This window comes from Oncorhynchus nerka, linkage group LG25, assembly GCF_034236695.1.
Source record: "Oncorhynchus nerka isolate Pitt River linkage group LG25, Oner_Uvic_2.0, whole genome shotgun sequence".
Classification (NCBI taxonomy): Eukaryota; Metazoa; Chordata; class Actinopteri; order Salmoniformes; family Salmonidae; genus Oncorhynchus; species Oncorhynchus nerka.
Window position 1 is genome coordinate 4,951,346 of NC_088420.1, and position 18,707 is coordinate 4,970,052.

The 18,707-nt window shown below is 44.5% G+C and overlaps 1 protein-coding gene across 1 annotated transcript in view; it reads right to left on the reverse strand.

The window, feature by feature from the left end:
* The window catches only part of LOC115127709 (sushi, nidogen and EGF-like domain-containing protein 1), a 197,406-nt gene that overhangs the window by 42,846 nt on the left and 135,853 nt on the right, over positions 1-18,707 (reverse strand). The window contains exons 11-13 of the mRNA XM_065009494.1: positions 7,536-7,628; positions 3,608-3,745; positions 2,347-2,466 (exon numbers count right to left, since the gene is read on the reverse strand). Coding sequence (XP_064865566.1) covers positions 2,347-2,466; positions 3,608-3,745; positions 7,536-7,628 — 351 coding nt within the window. The remainder of the gene's footprint in view (positions 1-2,346; positions 2,467-3,607; positions 3,746-7,535; positions 7,629-18,707) is intronic.

The window sequence follows — 18,707 nt, forward strand, 5'->3', positions numbered from 1 at the left end:
TGCAGTTGCCCCGCTAAAAACTAAAAACATTTCTCATAAGAAACTAGCTCCCTGGTACACAGAAAATACCTGAGCTTTGAAGCAAGCTTCCAGAAAATTGGAACGGAAATGGCGCCACACCAAACTGGAAGTCTTCCGACTAGCTTAGAAAGACGGTACCGTGCAGTATCGAAGAGCCCTCACTGCTGCTCCACCAAACTGGAAGTCCTCCGACTAGCTTGGAAAGACAGTACCGTGCAGTACCGAAGAGCCCTTACTGCTGCTACACCAAACTGGAAGTCTTCTGACTAGCTTGGAAAGACAGTACCGTGCAGTATCGAAGAGCCCTCACTGCTGCTCCATCATCCTATTTTTCCAACTTAATTGAGGAAAATAAGAACAATCCGAAATTCCTTTTTGATACTGTCGCAAAGCTAACTAAAAAGCAACATTCCCCAAGAGAGGATGGCTTTCACTTCAGCAGTGATAAATTCATGAACTTCTTTGAGGCAAAGATCATGATTATTAGAAAGCAAATTACGGACTCCTCTCTAAATCTGCGTATTCCTTCAAAGCTCAGTTGTCCTGAGTCTGCACAACTCTGCCGAGAGACACTCAAGTGTTTTAGTACTATATCTCTTGACAGAATGATGAAAATAATCATGGCCTCTAAACCTTCAAGCTGCATACTGGACCCTATTCCAACTAAACTACTGAAAGAGCTGCTTCCTGTGCTTGGCCCTCCTATGTTGAACATAATAAACAGCTCTCTATCCACCGGATGTGTACCAAACTCACTAAAAGTGGCAGTAATAAAGCCTCTCTTGAAAAAGCCAAACCTTGACCCAGAAAATATAAAAAACTATCGGTCTATATCGAATCTTCCATTCCTCTCAAAATTTTTAGAAAAGGCTGTTGCGCAGCAACTCACTGCCTTCTTGAAGACAAACAATGAATACGAAATGCTTCAGTCTGGTTTTAGACCCCATCATAGCACCGAGACTGCACTTGCGAAGGTGGTAAATGACCTTTTAATGGCATCAGTCCGAGGCTCTGCATCTGTCCTCGTGCTCCTAGACCTTATTGCTGCTTTTGATACCATCGATCACCACATTCTTTTGGAGAGATTGGAAACCCAAATTGGTCTACACGGACAAGTTCTGGCCTGGTTTAGATCTTATCTGTCGGAAAGATATCAGAGTTTGTCTCTGTGAATGGTTTGTCCTCTGACAACTCAATTGTAAATTTCGGTGTTCCTCAAGGTTCCGTTTTAGGACCACTATTGTTTTCACTATATTTTACCTCTTGGGGATGTCATTTGAAAACATAATGTTAACTTTCACTGCTATACGGATGACACACAGCTGTACATTTCAATGAAACATGGTGAAGCCCCAAAACTGCCCTCGCTAGAAGCATGTGTTTCAGACATGAGGAAGTGGATGGCTGCAAACTTTCTACTTTTAAACTCGGACAATTCGGACAAAACAGAAATGCTTGTTCTAGGTCCCAAGAAACAAAGAGATCTTCTGTTGAATCTGACAATTAATCTTAATGGTTGTACAGTCGTCTCAAATAAAACTATAAAACCGGATAAAGCACTAAATAAACTTCAGTTAGTGCTAAATACGGCTGCTAGAATCCTGACTAGAACCAAAAAATTTGATCATATTACTCCAGTGCTAGCCTCCCTACACTGGCTTCCTGTCAAGGCAAGGGCTGAGGCCTGGGATTATTATTATTTGACCATGCTGGTCATTTATGAACATTTGAACATCTTGGCCATGTTCTGTTATAATCTCCACCCGGCACAACTAGAAGAGGACTGGCCACCCCACATAGCCTGGTTCCTCTCTAGGTTTCTTCCTCGGTTTTGGCCATTCTAGGGAGTTTTTCCTAGCCACCGTGCTTCTACACCTGCATTGCTTGCTGTTTGGGGTTTTAGGCTGGGTTTCTGTACAGCACTTTGAGATATCAGCTGAGGAACGAAGGGCTATATAAATACATTTAATTTGATTTGATTTGTAATGGGGTAAATGTTTCCCATGGTAATGGGGTAAATGTTTCTCAGGGTAATGGGGTAAATGTTTCCCAGGATAATGGGGTAAATGTTTCCCAGGGTAATGGGGTAAATGTTTCCCAGGGTAATGGGGTAAATGTTTCCCAGGGTAATGGGGTAAGTGTGTCACATGGTAATGGGGTAAATGTTTCCCAGGGTAATGGGGTAAATGTTTCCCAGGGTAATGGGGTAAATGTTTCCCAGGGTAATGGGTTAAGTGTTTCACATGGTAATGGGTTAAGTGTTTCACATGGTAATGGGGTAAATGTTTCCTAGGCTAATGGGGTAAAAGCATGAGGTCATACTACCTTTCTCACAGTGCTTCCCTCTGTATCCATGCTTGCACTCGCAGGTGTAGCCTCCATCCCTCTCATAGCACTGACCTCCGTTCAGACACGGAGACGAATCACAGACCGATCGAGGCTGTACTGGAAAACACACACACACACACACACACACACACACACACACACACACACACACACACACACACACACACACACACACACACACACACACACACACACACACACACACACACACACACACACACACACACACACACACACACACACACACACACACACACACACACACACACACCAGAGAAAGGTAAAAACCTCCTAACTTTAATGTGAGAGTGTGGGCATGGTTCAGTCATTAGAAACACCTTGAGGATCTGTCACTCCATGGCAGGGAAGGCTGAAACATTATCTCCACAATTAGTCAACTCCAGAATAAATCGTATTTCAATTTATCCTTCCCAAACAGTGAATGTGACTCTCACACACACGGCGAGCCACCCGCCTCGACACGAGAGACTGGCCTGGCATAGAGTTAGTTTATCACTATAGTAACCAGGCTCCGGTGTACAGCAACACTATAGTACAGAGTCAGAGGGCCCTGTTTCTTGGTACCACATGGTAGGAGAGAGGAGGAGGAGGAGGGAGGAGGAGGAAGATCAGGAGGAAGAGGAGGAGGAAGAAGATCAGGAGGAAGAGGAGGAGGAAGAAGATCAGGAGGAAGAGGAGGAGGAAGAAGAAGTGGAGGAGGAGGAGGATGAAGAGAAGGAGGGTGAAGAGGGTGGGGAGGAAGATCAGGAGGAAGAGGAGGAGGAGGAGTAGGAAGAGAAGGAGGAGGAAGGTCAGGAGGAAGAGAAGGAGGAAGAAAATGAGGATGAGGAGGAGGAGGAGTAGGAAGAGAAGGGGGAGAATGAGGAGGAAGATCAGGAGGAGGAGGAGGAAGATCAGGAGGAGGAGGAGGAGGAGGAGGAAGGGAAGAGAAGGAGGAGGAAGATCAGGAGGAAGAAGAGGAAGATGAGGAGGAGGAGGCGGAGTAGGAAGAGGAGGCGTAGGAAGGGGAGGAGGAGGAAGAAGAGGAAGATGAAGAGGAGGAGGAAGAAGAGGAAGATGAAGAGGAGGAGGCAGAGTAGGTAGAGGAAGAGGAGGCGTAGGAGGAGGAAGAAGAGGAGTAGAAGGAAGGGAAGAGGAAGAGGAGGAGGAAGAGTAGAAGGAAGAGGAGGAGGAGGAAGATGAGGAGGTGAAGAAGAAGAAGACAGTAGGCTCTTACCATAGGGAGGATAGAAGTCCCTGTGATCTAGGTCTGCCACACCTGTCTGACAGGTACACAGGTAGGTTCCTCCATACTCCAGACAGGGTCCTCCGTCAGGACACGGCCTGCTGTTGCTGCATGGGGTCTGGGTCACCTCTGAGGAGGACAGGAGGGTCAGAAAGAGAGAAACAGCATGATAAAACTAAGTGAAGGACAGTCACTATTCAAGCCTAATCTGACACTCTGAAAAGCCATATTTACAGCCTACCTACTCTGGTACTGGTACTGGTACTGAGACTGGTACTGGTACTGAGACTGGTACTGGTACTGAGACTGGTACTGGTAAAAATCTAATCAAATCAAATCAAATTTTATTTGTCACATACACATGGTTAGCAGATGTTAATGCGAGTGTAGCGAAATGCTTGTGCTTCTAGTTCCGACAATGCAGTGATAACCAACAAGTAATCTAACTAACAATTCCAAAACTACTGTCTTATACACAGTGTAAGGGGATAAGGAATATGTACATAAGGATATATGAATGAGTGATGGTACAGAGCAGCATACAGTAGATGGTATCGAGTACAGTATATACATATGAGATGAGTATGTAGACAAAGTAAACAAAGTGGCATAGTTAAAGTGGCTAGTGACATAAGGATGCAGTCGATGATCTAGAGTACAGTATATACGTATGCATATGAGATGAATAATGTAGTACTGGTACTGGTACTGGTACTGGTACTGAGACTGGTACTGGTACTGGTACTGAGACTGGTACTGGTACTGGTGAGACTGGTACTGGTACTGAGACTGGTACTGGTACTGTGTGACACTACCACATTGTAAGTAAGGTACATTCCACAACATGAGATTCAGTAGGAATGCTTCTCTCTGTTTCCAATTACAGTCTAGTGATTAATATATTATATATGATATGTACCAAACTGACAGTAGAGTCCAGTATATAATATGATATGTACCAAACTGACAGTAGAGTCCAGTATATAATATAATATAATATGTACCAAACTGACAGTAGAGTCCAGTATATAATATAATATGATATGTACCAAACTGACAGTAGAGTCCAGTATATAATATAATATAATATGTACCAAACTGACAGTAGAGTCCAGTATATAATATAATCATGTACCAAATATAATATAATATGTACCAAACTGACAGTAGAGTCCAGTATATAATATAATATGATATGTACCAAACTGACAGTAGAGTCCAGTATATAATATAATATGATATATACCAAACTGACAGTAGAGTCCAGTATATAATATAATATGATACGTACCAAACTGACAGTAGAGTCCAGTATATAATATAATATGATACGTACCAAACTGACAGTAGAGTCCAGTATATAATATAATATGTACCAAACTGACAGTAGAGTCCAGTATATAATATAATATGATATGTACCAAACTGACAGTAGAGTCCAGTATATAATATAATATAATATGTACCAAACTGACAGTAGAGTCCAGTATATAATATAATATGATACGTACCAAACTGACAGTAGAGTCCAGTATATAATATAATATAATATGTACCAAACTGACAGTAGAGTCCAGTATATAATATAATATGTACCAAACTGACAGTAGAGTCCAGTATATAATATGATATAATATGTACCAAACTGACAGTAGAGTCCAGTATATAATATGATATGTACCAAACTGACAGTAGAGTCCAGTATATAATATAATATAATATAATATGTACCAAACTGACAGTAGAGTCCAGTATATAATATGATATGTACCAAACTGACAGTAGAGTCCAGTATATAATATGATATGTACCAAACTGACAGTAGAGTCCAGTATATAATATGATACGTACCAAACTGACAGTAGAGTCCAGTATATAATATGATATAATATGTACCAAACTGACAGTAGAGTCCAGTATATAATATAATATAATATGTACCAAACTGACAGTAGAGTCCAGTATATAATATAATATAATATGTACCAAACTGACAGTAGAGTCCAGTATATAATATAATATAATATAATATGTACCAAACTGACAGTAGAGTCCAGTATATAATATAATATAATATGTACCAAACTGACAGTAGAGTTCAGTATATAATATAATATAATATGTACCAAACTGACAGTAGAGTTCAGTATATAATATGATATAATATGTACCAAACTGACAGTAGAGTCCAGTATATAATATAATATGATATGTACCAAACTGACAGTAGAGTCCAGTATATAATATGATACGTACCAAACTGACAGTAGAGTTCAGTATATAATATAATATGATACGTACCAAACTGACAGTAGAGTTCAGTATATAATATAATATGATATGTACCAAACTGACAGTAGAGTCCAGTATATAATATAATATGTACCAAACTGACAGTAGAGTCCAGTATATAATATGATATGTACCAAACTGACAGTAGAGTTCAGTATATAATATGATATGATATGTACCAAACTGACAGTAGAGTCCAGTATATAATATAATATGATACGTACCAAACTGACAGTAGAGTCCAGTATATAATATAATATGATACGTACCAAACTGACAGTAGAGTCCAGTATATAATATAATATGTACCAAACTGACAGTAGAGTCCAGTATATAATATAATATGATATGTACCAAACTGACAGTAGAGTTCAGTATATAATATAATATGATACGTACCAAACTGACAGTAGAGTCCAGTATATAATATGATATGTACCAAACTGACAGTAGAGTTCAGTATATAATATAATATGATATGTACCAAACTGACAGTAGAGTCCAGTATATAATATAATATGATATGTACCAAACTGACAGTAGAGTTCAGTATATAATATAATATGATATGTACCAAACTGACAGTAGAGTCCAGTATATAATATGATATGTACCAAACTGACAGTAGAGTCCAGTATATAATATGATATGTACCAAACTGACAGTAGAGTCCAGTATATAATATAATATGATACGTACCAAACTGACAGTAGAGTTCAGTATATAATATAATATGATATGTACCAAACTGACAGTAGAGTCCAGTATATAATATAATATAATATGTACCAAACTGACAGTAGAGTTCAGTATATAATATAATATGATATGTACCAAACTGACAGTAGAGTGACCAGTATATATATAATATAAGTTCAGTATATAATATAATGATATGTACCAAACTGAAAGTCCAGTATATAATATAATATGACAGTAGAGTCCAGTATAAATATAATATGTATATAATATAATATAGTACCAAACCAAACTGACAGTAGAGTTCAGTATATAATATAATATGTACCAAACTGACAGTAGAGTTCAGTATATAATATAATATGTACCAAACTGACAGTAGAGTTCAGTATATAATATAATATGTACCAAACTGACAGTAGAGTCCAGTATATAATATGATATGTACCAAACTGACAGTAGAGTCCAGTATATAATATAATATGATACGTACCAAACTGACAGTAGAGTCCAGTATATAATATAATATGATATGTACCAAACTGCCAGTAGAGTCCAGTATATAATATAATATGATATGTACCAAACTGACAGTAGAGTCCAGTATATAATATAATATGATATGTACCAAACTGACAGTAGAGTCCAGTATATAATATGATATGTACCAAACTGACAGTAGAGTTCAGTATATAATATGATATGATATGTACCAAACTGACAGTAGAGTCCAGTATATAATATGATATGTACCAAACTGACAGTAGAGTCCAGTATATAATATGATACGTACCAAACTGACAGTAGAGTTCAGTATATAATATAATATGATATGTACCAAACTGACAGTAGAGTTCAGTATATAATATAATATGATACGTACCAAACTGACAGTAGAGTCCAGTATATAATATAATATGATACGTACCAAACTGACAGTAGAGTCCAGTGAAGCCTGAGGAGCAGTCACAGGTCCCATTCACTTCCACACAGACGCCACCATTCTGGCACAGACACTCCTCTGCGGATGACAGACACAGACAGAAGAGAAGAGGTCACAGACACGGACTCAAAAGACACAGAGATAGCCATCGATAAGCTACATGTACAACCTCAGAGGTCTGTAACACGTTTAGAGCAGTAGCTTCAACAGTATCCCAGTCCCAGAGAACATCAACAGTACCCCAGTCCCAGAGAACATCAACAGTATCCCAGTCCCAGAGAACATCAACAGTATCCCAGTCCCAGAGAACATCAACAGTATCCCAGTCCCAGAGAACATCAACAGTATCCCAGTCCCAGAGAACAGCAACAGTACCCCAGTCCCAGAGAACATCAACAGTATCCCAGTCCCAGAGAACATCAACAGTACCCCAGTCCCAGAGAACATCAACAGTACCCCAGTCCCAGAGAACATCAACAGTATCCCAGTCCCAGAGAACATCAACAGTATCCCAGTCCCAGAGAACATCAACAGTATCCCAGTCCCAGAGAACATCAACAGTATCCCAGTCCCAGAGAACATCAACAGTATCCCAGTCCCAGAGAACATCAACAGTACCCCAGTCCCAGAGAACATCAACAGTACCCCAGTCCCAGAGAACATCAACAGTATCCCAGTCCCAGAGAACATCAACAGTATCCCAGTCCCAGAGAACATCAACAGTATCCCAGTCCCAGAGAACATCAACAGTACCCCAGTCCCAGAGAACAGCAACAGTATCCCAGTCCCAGAGAACATCACAGGAACCAGACCGTTCTCATAGCTAGCACTAGTTCAGAGGAACCAGACCGTTCTCATAGCTAGCTGTAGTTCACAGGAACCAGACCGTTCTCATAGCTAGCTGTAGTTCACAGGACCAGACCGTTCTCATAGCTAGCTGTAGTTCACAGGAACCAGACCGTTCTCATAGCTAGCTGTAGTTCACAGGAACCAGACCGTTCTCATAGCTAGCTGTAGTTCACAGGAACCAGACCGTTCTCATAGCTAGCTGTAGTTCACAGGAACCAGACCGTTCTCATAGCTAGCTGTAGTTCACAGGAACCAGACCGTTCTCATAGCTAGCTGTAGTTCACAGGAACCAGACCGTTCTCATAGCTAGCTGTAGTTCACAGGAACCAGACCGTTCTCATAGCTAGCTGTAGTTCACAGGAACCAGACCGTTCTCATAGCTAGCTGTAGTTCACAGGAACCAGACCGTTCTCATAGCTAGCTGTAGTTCACAGGAACCAGACCGTTCTCATAGCTAGCTGTAGTTCACAGGACCCTTCTCATAGCTAGCTGTAGTTCACAGGAACCAGACCGTTCTCATAGCTAGCTGTAGTTCACAGGAACCAGACCGTTCTCATAGCTAGCTGTAGTTCACAGGAACCAGACCGTTCTCATAGCTAGCTGTAGTTCACAGGAACCAGACCGTTCTCATAGCTAGCTGTAGTTCACAGGAACCAGACCGTTCTCATAGCTAGCTGTAGTTCACAGGAACCAGACCGTTCTCATAGCTAGCTGTAGTTCACAGGAACCAGACCGTTCTCATAGCTAGCTGTAGTTCACAGGAACCAGACCGTTCTCATAGCTAGCTGTAGTTCACAGGAACCAGACCGTTCTCATAGCTAGCTGTAGTTCACAGGAACCAGACCGTTCTCATAGCTAGCTGTTCACAGGAACCAGAGTTCAGCAGGAACCAGACCGTTCTCATAGCTAGCTGTAGTTCACAGGAACCAGACCGTTCTCATAGCTAGCTGTAGTTCACAGGAACCAGACCGTTCTCATAGCTAGCTGTAGTTCACAGGAACCAGACCGTTCTCATAGCTAGCTGTAGTTCACAGGAACCAGACCGTTCTCATAGCTAGCTGTAGTTCACAGGAACCAGACCGTTCTCATAGCTAGCGCTAGTTCACAGGAACCAGACCGTTCTCATAGCTAGCTGTAGTTCACAGGAACCAGACCGTTCTCATAGCTAACTATAGTTCACAGGAACCAGACCGTTCTCATAGCTAGCGATAGTTCACAGGAACCAGACCGTTCTCATATCTAGCTGTAGTTCACAGGAACCAGACCGTTCTCATAGCTAGCTGTAGTTCACAGGACCAGACCGTTCTCATAGCTAGCTGTAGTTCACAGGACCAGACTGTTCTCAGCTAGCTGTAGTTCTGTTCTCATAGCTAGCTGTAGTTCACAGGAACCAGACCGTTCTCATAGCTAGCTGTAGTTCACAGGAACCAGACCGTTCTCATAGCTGCTAGCTGTAGTTCACAGGACCAGACCGTTCTCATAGCTAGGTGTAGTTCACAGGAACCAGACCGTTCTCATAGCTAGCTGTAGTTCACAGGAACCAGACCGTTCTCATAGCTAGCTGTAGTTCACAGGAACCAGACCGTTCTCATAGCTAGCTGTAGTTCACAGGAACCAGACCGTTCTCATAGCTAGCTGTAGTTCACAGGAACCAGACCGTTCTCATAGCTAGCTGTAGTTCACAGGAACCAGACCGTTCTCATAGCTAGCTGTAGTTCACAGGAACCAGACCGTTCTCATAGCTAGCTGTAGTTCACAGGAACCAGACCGTTCTCATAGCTAGCTGTAGTTCACAGGAACCAGACCGTTCTCATAGCTAGCTGTAGTTCACAGGAACCAGACCGTTCTCATAGCTAGCTGTAGTTCACAGGAACCAGACCGTTCTCATAGCTAGCGCTAGTTCACAGGAACCAGACCGTTCTCATAGCTAGCTGTAGTTCACAGGAACCAGACCGTTCTCATAGCTAGCTGTAGTTCACAGGAACCAGACCGTTCTCATAGCTAGCTGTAGTTCACAGGAACCGTTCTCATAGCAGAGTTCCAGGTTCTCATAGCTAGCTGTAGTTCACAGGAACCAGACCGTTCTCATAGCTAGCTGTAGTTCACAGGAACCAGACCGTTCTCATAGCTAGCTGTAGTTCACAGGAACCAGACCGTTCTCATAGCTAGCTGTAGTTCACAGGAACCAGACCGTTCTCATAGCTAGCTGTAGTTCACAGGAACCAGACCGTTCTCATAGCTAGCTGTAGTTCACAGGAACCAGACCGTTCTCATAGCTAGCTGTAGTTCACAGGAACCAGACCGTTCTCATAGCTAGCTGTAGTTCACAGGAACCAGACCGTTCTCATAGCTAGCTGTAGTTCACAGGAACCAGACCGTTCTCATAGCTAGCTGTAGTTCACAGGAACCAGACCGTTCTCATAGCTAGCTGAACCAGAGTTCAGCAGGAACCAGACCGTTCTCATAGCTAGCTGTAGTTCACAGGAACCAGACCGTTCTCATAGCTAGCTGTAGTTCACAGGAACCAGACCGTTCTCATAGCTAGCTGTAGTTCACAGGAACCAGACCGTTCTCATAGCTAGCTGTAGTTCACAGGAACCAGACCGTTCTCATAGCTAGCTGTAGTTCACAGGAACCAGACCGTTCTCATAGCTAGCTGTAGTTCACAGGAACCAGACCGTTCTCATAGCTAGCTGTAGTTAGTTCAGCAGGAACCAGACCGTTCTCATAGCTAGCTGTAGTTCACAGGAACCAGACCGTTCTCATAGCTAGCTGTAGTTCACAGGAACCAGACCGTTCTCATAGCTAGCTGTAGTTCACAGGAACCAGACCGTTCTCATAGCTAGCTGTAGTTCACAGGAACCAGACCGTTCTCATAGCTAGCTGTAGTTCACAGGAACCAGACCGTTCTCATAGCTAGCTGTAGTTCACAGGAACCAGACCGTTCTCATAGCTAGCTGTAGTTCACAGGAACCAGACCGTTCTCATAGCTAGCTGTAGTTCACAGGAACCAGACCGTTCTCATAGCTAGCTGTAGTTCACAGGAACCAGACCGTTCTCATAGCTAGCTGTAGTTCACAGGAACCAGACCGTTCTCATAGCTAGCTGTAGTTCACAGGAACCAGACCGTTCTCATAGCTAGCTGTAGTTCACAGGAACCAGACCGTTCTCATAGCTAGCTGTAGTTCACAGGAACCAGACCGTTCTCATAGCTAGCTGTAGTTCACAGGAACCAGACCGTTCTCATAGCTAGCTGTAGTTCACAGGAACCAGACCGTTCTCATAGCTAGCTGTAGTTCACAGGAACCAGACCGTTCTCATAGCTAGCTGTAGTTCACAGGAACCAGACCGTTCTCATAGCTAGCTGTAGTTCACAGGAACCAGACCGTTCTCATAGCTAGCTGTAGTTCACAGGAACCAGACCGTTCTCATAGCTAGCTGTAGTTCACAGGAACCAGACCGTTCTCATAGCTAGCTGTAGTTCACAGGAACCAGACCGTTCTCATAGCTAGCTGTAGTTCACAGGAACCAGACCGTTCTCATAGCTAGCTGTAGTTCACAGGAACCAGACCGTTCTCATAGCTAGCTGTAGTTCACAGGAACCAGACCGTTCTCATAGCTAGCTGTAGTTCACAGGAACCAGACCGTTCTCATAGCTAGCTGTAGTTCACAGGAACCAGACCGTTCTCATAGCTAGCTGTAGTTCACAGGAACCAGACCGTTCTCATAGCTAGCTGTAGTTCACAGGAACCAGACCGTTCTCATAGCTAGCTGTAGTTCACAGGAACCAGACCGTTCTCATAGCTAGCTGTAGTTCACAGGAACCAGACCGTTCTCATAGCTAGCTGTAGTTCACAGGAACCAGACCGTTCTCATAGCTAGCTGTAGTTCACAGGAACCAGACCGTTCTCATAGCTAGCTGTAGTTCACAGGAACCAGACCGTTCTCATAGCTAGCTGTAGTTCACAGGAACCAGACCGTTCTCATAGCTAGCTGTAGTTCACAGGAACCAGACCGTTCTCATAGCTAGCTGTAGTTCACAGGAACCAGACCGTTCTCATAGCTAGCTGTAGTTCACAGGAACCAGACCGTTCTCATAGCTAGCTAGTTCACAGGAACCAGACCGTTCTCATAGCTAGCTGTAGTTCACAGGAACCAGACCGTTCTCATAGCTAGCTGTAGTTCACAGGAACCAGACCGTTCTCATAGCTAGCTGTAGTTCACAGGAACCAGACCGTTCTCATAGCTAGCTGTAGTTCACAGGAACCAGACCGTTCTCATAGCTAGCTGTAGTTCACAGGAACCAGACCAGACTGTAGTTCACAGGTTCTCATAGCTAGCTGTAGTTCACAGGAACCAGACCGTTCTCATAGCTAGCTGTAGTTCACAGGAACCAGACCGTTCTCATAGCTAGCTGTAGTTCACAGGAACCAGACCGTTCTCATAGCTAGCTGTAGTTCACAGGAACCAGACCGTTCTCATAGCTAGCTGTAGTTCACAGGAACCAGACCGTTCTCATAGCTAGCTGTAGTTCACAGGAACCAGACCGTTCTCATAGCTAGCTGTAGTTCACAGGAACCAGACCGTTCTCATAGCTAGCTGTAGTTCACAGGAACCAGACCGTTCTCATAGCTAGCTGTAGTTCACAGGAACCAGACCGTTCTCATAGCTAGCTGTAGTTCACAGGAACCAGACCGTTCTCATAGCTAGCTGTAGTTCACAGGAACCAGAGTTCTCATAGCTAGCTGTAGGAACCAGACCGTTCTCATAGCTAGCTGTAGTTCACAGGAACCAGACCGTTCTCATAGCTAGCTGTAGTTCACAGGAACCAGACCGTTCTCATAGCTAGCTGTAGTTCACAGGAACCAGACCGTTCTCATAGCAGCTGTAGTTCACAGGAACCAGACCGTTCTCATAGCTAGCTGTAGTTCACAGGAACCAGACCGTTCTCATAGCTAGCTGTAGTTCACAGGAACCAGACCGTTCTCATAGCTAGCTGTAGTTCACAGGAACCAGACCGTTCTCATAGCTAGCTGTAGTTCACAGGAACCAGACCGTTCTCATAGCTAGCTGTAGTTCACAGGAACAGGAAGCTAGCAGACCGGAACCAGACCGTTCTCATAGCTAGCTGTAGTTCACAGGAACCAGACCGTTCTCATAGCTAGCTGTAGTTCACAGGAACCAGACCGTTCTCATAGCTAGCTGTAGTTCACAGGAACCAGACCGTTCTCATAGCTAGCTGTAGTTCACAGGAACCAGACCGTTCTCATAGCTAGCTGTAGTTCACAGGAACCAGACCGTTCTCATAGCTAGCTGTAGTTCACAGGAACCAGACCGTTCTCATAGCTAGCTGTAGTTCACAGGAACCAGACCGTTCTCATAGCTAGCTGTAGTTCACAGGAACCAGACCGTTCTCATAGCTAGCTGTAGTTCACAGGAACCAGACCGTTCTCATAGCTAGCTGTAGTTCACAGGAACCAGACCGTTCTCATAGCTAGCTGTAGTTCACAGGAACCAGACCGTTCTCATAGCTAGCTGTAGTTCACAGGAACCAGACCGTTCTCATAGCTAGCTGTAGTTCACCGTTCTCAGGAACCAGACCGTTCTCATAGCTAGCTGTAGTTCACAGGAACCAGACCGTTCTCATAGCTAGCTGTAGTTCACAGGAACCAGACCGTTCTCATAGCTAGCTGTAGTTCACAGGAACCAGACCGTTCTCATAGCTAGCTGTAGTTCACAGGAACCAGACCGTTCTCATAGCTAGCTGTAGTTCACAGGAACCAGACCGTTCTCATAGCTAGCTGTAGTTCACAGGAACCAGACCGTTCTCATAGCTAGCTGTAGTTCACAGGAACCAGACCGTTCTCATAGCTAGCTGTAGTTCACAGGAACCAGACCGTTCTCATAGCTAGCTGTAGTTCACAGGAACCAGACCGTTCTCATAGCTAGCTGTAGTTCACAGGAACCAGACCGTTCTCATAGCTAGCTGTAGTTCACAGGAACCAGACCGTTCTCATAGCTAGCTGTAGTTCACAGGAACCAGACCGTTCTCATAGCTAGCTGTAGTTCACAGGAACCAGACCGTTCTCATAGCTAGCTGTAGTTCACAGGAACCAGACCGTTCTCATAGCTAGCTGTAGTTCACAGGAACCAGACCGTTCTCATAGCTAGCTGTAGTTCACAGGAACCAGACCGTTCTCATAGCTAGCTGTAGTTCACAGGAACCAGACCGTTCTCATAGCTAGCTGTAGTTCACAGGAACCAGACCGTTCTCATAGCTAGCTGTAGTTCACAGGAACCAGACCGTTCTCATAGCTAGCTGTAGTTCACAGGAACCAGACCGTTCTCATAGCTAGCTGTAGTTCACAGGAACCAGACCGTTCTCATAGCTAGCTGTAGTTCACAGGAAGCTAGCAGACAGGAACCAGTTCTCATAGCTAGCTGTAGTTCACAGGAACCAGACCGTTCTCATAGCTAGCTGTAGTTCACAGGAACCAGACCGTTCTCATAGCTAGCTGTAGTTCACAGGAACCAGACCGTTCTCATAGCTAGCTGTAGTTCACAGGAACCAGACCGTTCTCATAGCTAGCTGTAGTTCACAGGAACCAGACCGTTCTCATAGCTAGCTGTAGTTCACAGGAACCAGACGTTCTCATAGCTAGCTGTAGTTCACAGGAACCAGACCGTTCTCATAGCTAGCTGTAGTTCACAGGAACCAGACCGTTCTCATAGCTAGCTGTAGTTCACAGGAACCAGACCGTTCTCATAAGCTGTAGTTCACAGGGACCGTTCTCATAGCTAGCTGTACCAGACCGTTCTCATAGCTAGCTGTAGTTCACAGGAACCAGACCGTTCTCATAGCTAGCTGTAGTTCACAGGAACCAGACCGTTCTCATAGCTAGCTGTAGTTCACAGGAACCAGACCGTTCTTCTCATAGCTAGCTGTAGTTCACAGGAACCAGACCGTTCTCATAGCTAGCTGTAGTTCACAGGAACCAGACCGTTCTCAGCTAGCTAGCTGTAGTTCACAGGAACCAGACCGTTCTCATAGCTAGCTGTAGTTCACAGGAACCAGACCGTTCTCATAGCTAGCTGTAGTTCACAGGAACCAGACCGTTCTCATAGCTAGCTGTAGTTCACAGGAACCAGACCGTTCTCATAGCTAGCTGTAGTTCTCAGGAGTTCCAGGACCAGTTCTCATAGCTAGCTGTAGTTCACAGGAACCAGACCGTTCTCATAGCTAGCTGTAGTTCACAGGAACCAGACCGTTCTCATAGCTAGCTGTAGTTCACAGGAACCAGACCGTTCTCATAGCTAGCTGTAGTTCACAGGAACCAGACCGTTCTCATAGCTAGCTGTAGTTCACAGGAACCAGACCGTTCTCATAGCTAGCTGTAGTTCACAGGAACCAGACCGTTCTCATAGCTAGCTGTAGTTCACAGGACCGTTCTCATAGCTAGCTGTAGTTCACAGGAACCAGACCATTCTCATAGCTAGCTGTAGTTCACAGGAACCAGACCGTTCTCATAGCTAGCGCTAGTTCACAGGAACCAGACCGTTCTCATAGCTAGCTGTAGTTCACAGGAACCAGACCGTTCTCATAGCTAGCTGTAGTTCACAGGAACCAGACCGTTCTCATAGCTAGCTCTAGTTAGTTCTCATATCTAGCTGTAGTTCACAGGAACCAGACCGTTCTCATAGCTAGCTATAGTTCACAGGAACCAGACCGTTCTCATAGCTAGCTGTAGTTCACAGGAACCAGACCGTTCTCATAGCTAGCTGTAGTTCACAGGAACCAGACCGTTCTCATAGCTAGCTGTAGTTCACAGGAACCAGACCGTTCTCATAGCTAGCTGTAGTTCACAGAACCAGACCGTTCTCATAGCTAGCTGTAGTTCACAGGAACCAGACCGTTCTTCTCACAGGAACCAGAGTTCTCTAGCTGTAGTTCACAGGAACCAGACCGTTCTCATAGCTAGCTGTAGTTCACAGGAACCAGACCGTTCTCATAGCTAGCTGTAGTTCACAGGAACCAGACCGTTCTCATAGCTAGCTGCTAGTTAGTTCACAGGAACCAGACCGTTCTCATAGCTAGCTCTAGTTCACAGGAACCAGACCGTTCTCATATCTAGCTGTAGTTCACAGGAACCAGACCGTTCTCATAGCTAACTATAGTTCACAGGAACCAGACCGTTCTCATAGCTAGCTGTAGTTCACAGGAACCAGACCGTTCTCATAGCTAGCTGTAGTTCACAGGGTTCTCATAGCTAGCTGTAGTTCACAGGAACCAGACCGTTCTCATAGCTAGCTGTAGTTCACAGGAACCAGACCGTTCTCATAGCTAGCTGTAGTTCACAGGAACCAGACCGTTCTCATAGCTAGCTGTAGTTCACAGGACCAGACCGTTCTCATAGCTAGGTGTAGTTCACAGGAACCAGACCGTTCTCATAGCTAGCTGTAGTTCACAGGAACCAGACCGTTCTCATATCTAGCTGTAGTTCACAGGAACCAGACCGTTCTCATAGCTAACTATAGTTCACAGGAACCAGACCGTTCTCATAGCTAGCTGTAGTTCACAGGACCAGACCGTTCTCATAGCTAGCTGTAGTTCACAGGACCAGACTGTTCTCATAGCTAGCTGTAGTTCACAGGACCGTTCTCATAGCTAGCTGTAGTTCACAGAACCAGACCGTTCTCATAGCTAGCTGTAGTTCACAGGAACCAGACCGTTCTCATAGCTAGCTGTAGTTCACAGGAACCAGACCGTTCTCATAGCTAGCTGTAGTTCACAGGAACCAGACCGTTCTCATAGCTAGCTGTAGTTCACAGGAACCAGACCGTTCTCATAGCTAGCTGTAGTTCACAGGAACCAGACCGTTCTCATAGCTAGCTGTAGTTCACAGGAACCAGACCGTTCTCATAGCTAGCTGTAGTTCACAGGAACCAGACCGTTCTCATAGCTAGCTGTAGTTCACAGGAACAGGAACCAGACCGTTCTCATAGCTAGCTGTAGTTCACAGGAACCAGACCGTTCTCATAGCTAGCTGTAGTTCACAGGAACCAGACCGTTCTCATAGCTAGCTGTAGTTCACAGGAACCAGACTGTTCTCATAGCTAGCTGTAGTTCACAGGAACCAGACCGTTCTCATAGCTAGCGCTAAATCACAGGAACCAGACCGTTCTCATAGCTAGCGCTAGTTCACAGGAACCAGACCGTTCTCATAGCTAGCTGTAGTTCACAGGAACCAGACCGTTCTCATAGCTAGCTGTAGTTCACAGGAACCAGACCGTTCTCATAGCTAGCTGTAGTTCACAGGAACCAGACCGTTCTCATAGCTAGCTGTAGTTCACAGGAACCAGACCGTTCTCATAGCTAGCTGTAGTTCACAGGAACCAGACCGTTCTCATAGCTAGCTGTAGTTCACAGGAACCAGACCGTTCTCATAGCTAGCTGTAGTTCACAGGAACCAGACCGTTCTCATAGCTAGCTGTAGTTCACAGGAACCAGACCGTTCTCATAGCTAGCTGTAGTTCACAGGAACCAGACCGTTCTCATAGCTAGCTGTAGTTCACAGGAACCAGACCGTTCTCATAGCTAGCTGTAGTTCACAGGAACCAGACCGTTCTCATAGCTAGCTGTAGTTCACAGGAACCAGACCGTTCTCATAGCTAGCTGTAGTTCACAGGAACCAGACCGTTCTCATAGCTAGCTGTAGTTCACAGGAACCAGACCGTTCTCATAGCTAGCTGTAGTTCACAGGAACCAGACCGTTCTCATAGCTAGCTGTAGTTCACAGGAACCAGACCGTTCTCATAGCTAGCTGTAGTTCACAGGAACCAGACCGTTCTCATAGCTAGCTGTAGTTCACAGGAACCAGACCGTTCTCATAGCTAGCTGTAGTTCACAGGAACCAGACCGTTCTCATAGCTAGCTGTAGTTCACAGGAACCAGACCGTTCTCATAGCTAGCTGTAGTTCACAGGAACCAGACCGTTCTCATAGCTAGCTGTAGTTCACAGGAACCAGACCGTTCTCATAGCTAGCTGTAGTTCACAGGAACCAGACCGTTCTCATAGCTAGCTGTAGTTCACAGGAACCAGACCGTTCTCATAGCTAGCTCTAGTTCACAGGAACCAGACCGTTCTCATATCTAGCTGTAGTTCACAGGAACCAGACCGTTCTCATAGCTAACTATAGTTCACAGGAACCAGACCGTTCTCATAGCTAGCGCTAGTTCACAGGAACCAGACCGTTCTCATATCTAGCTGTAGTTCACAGGAACCAGACCGTTCTCATAGCTAGCTGTAG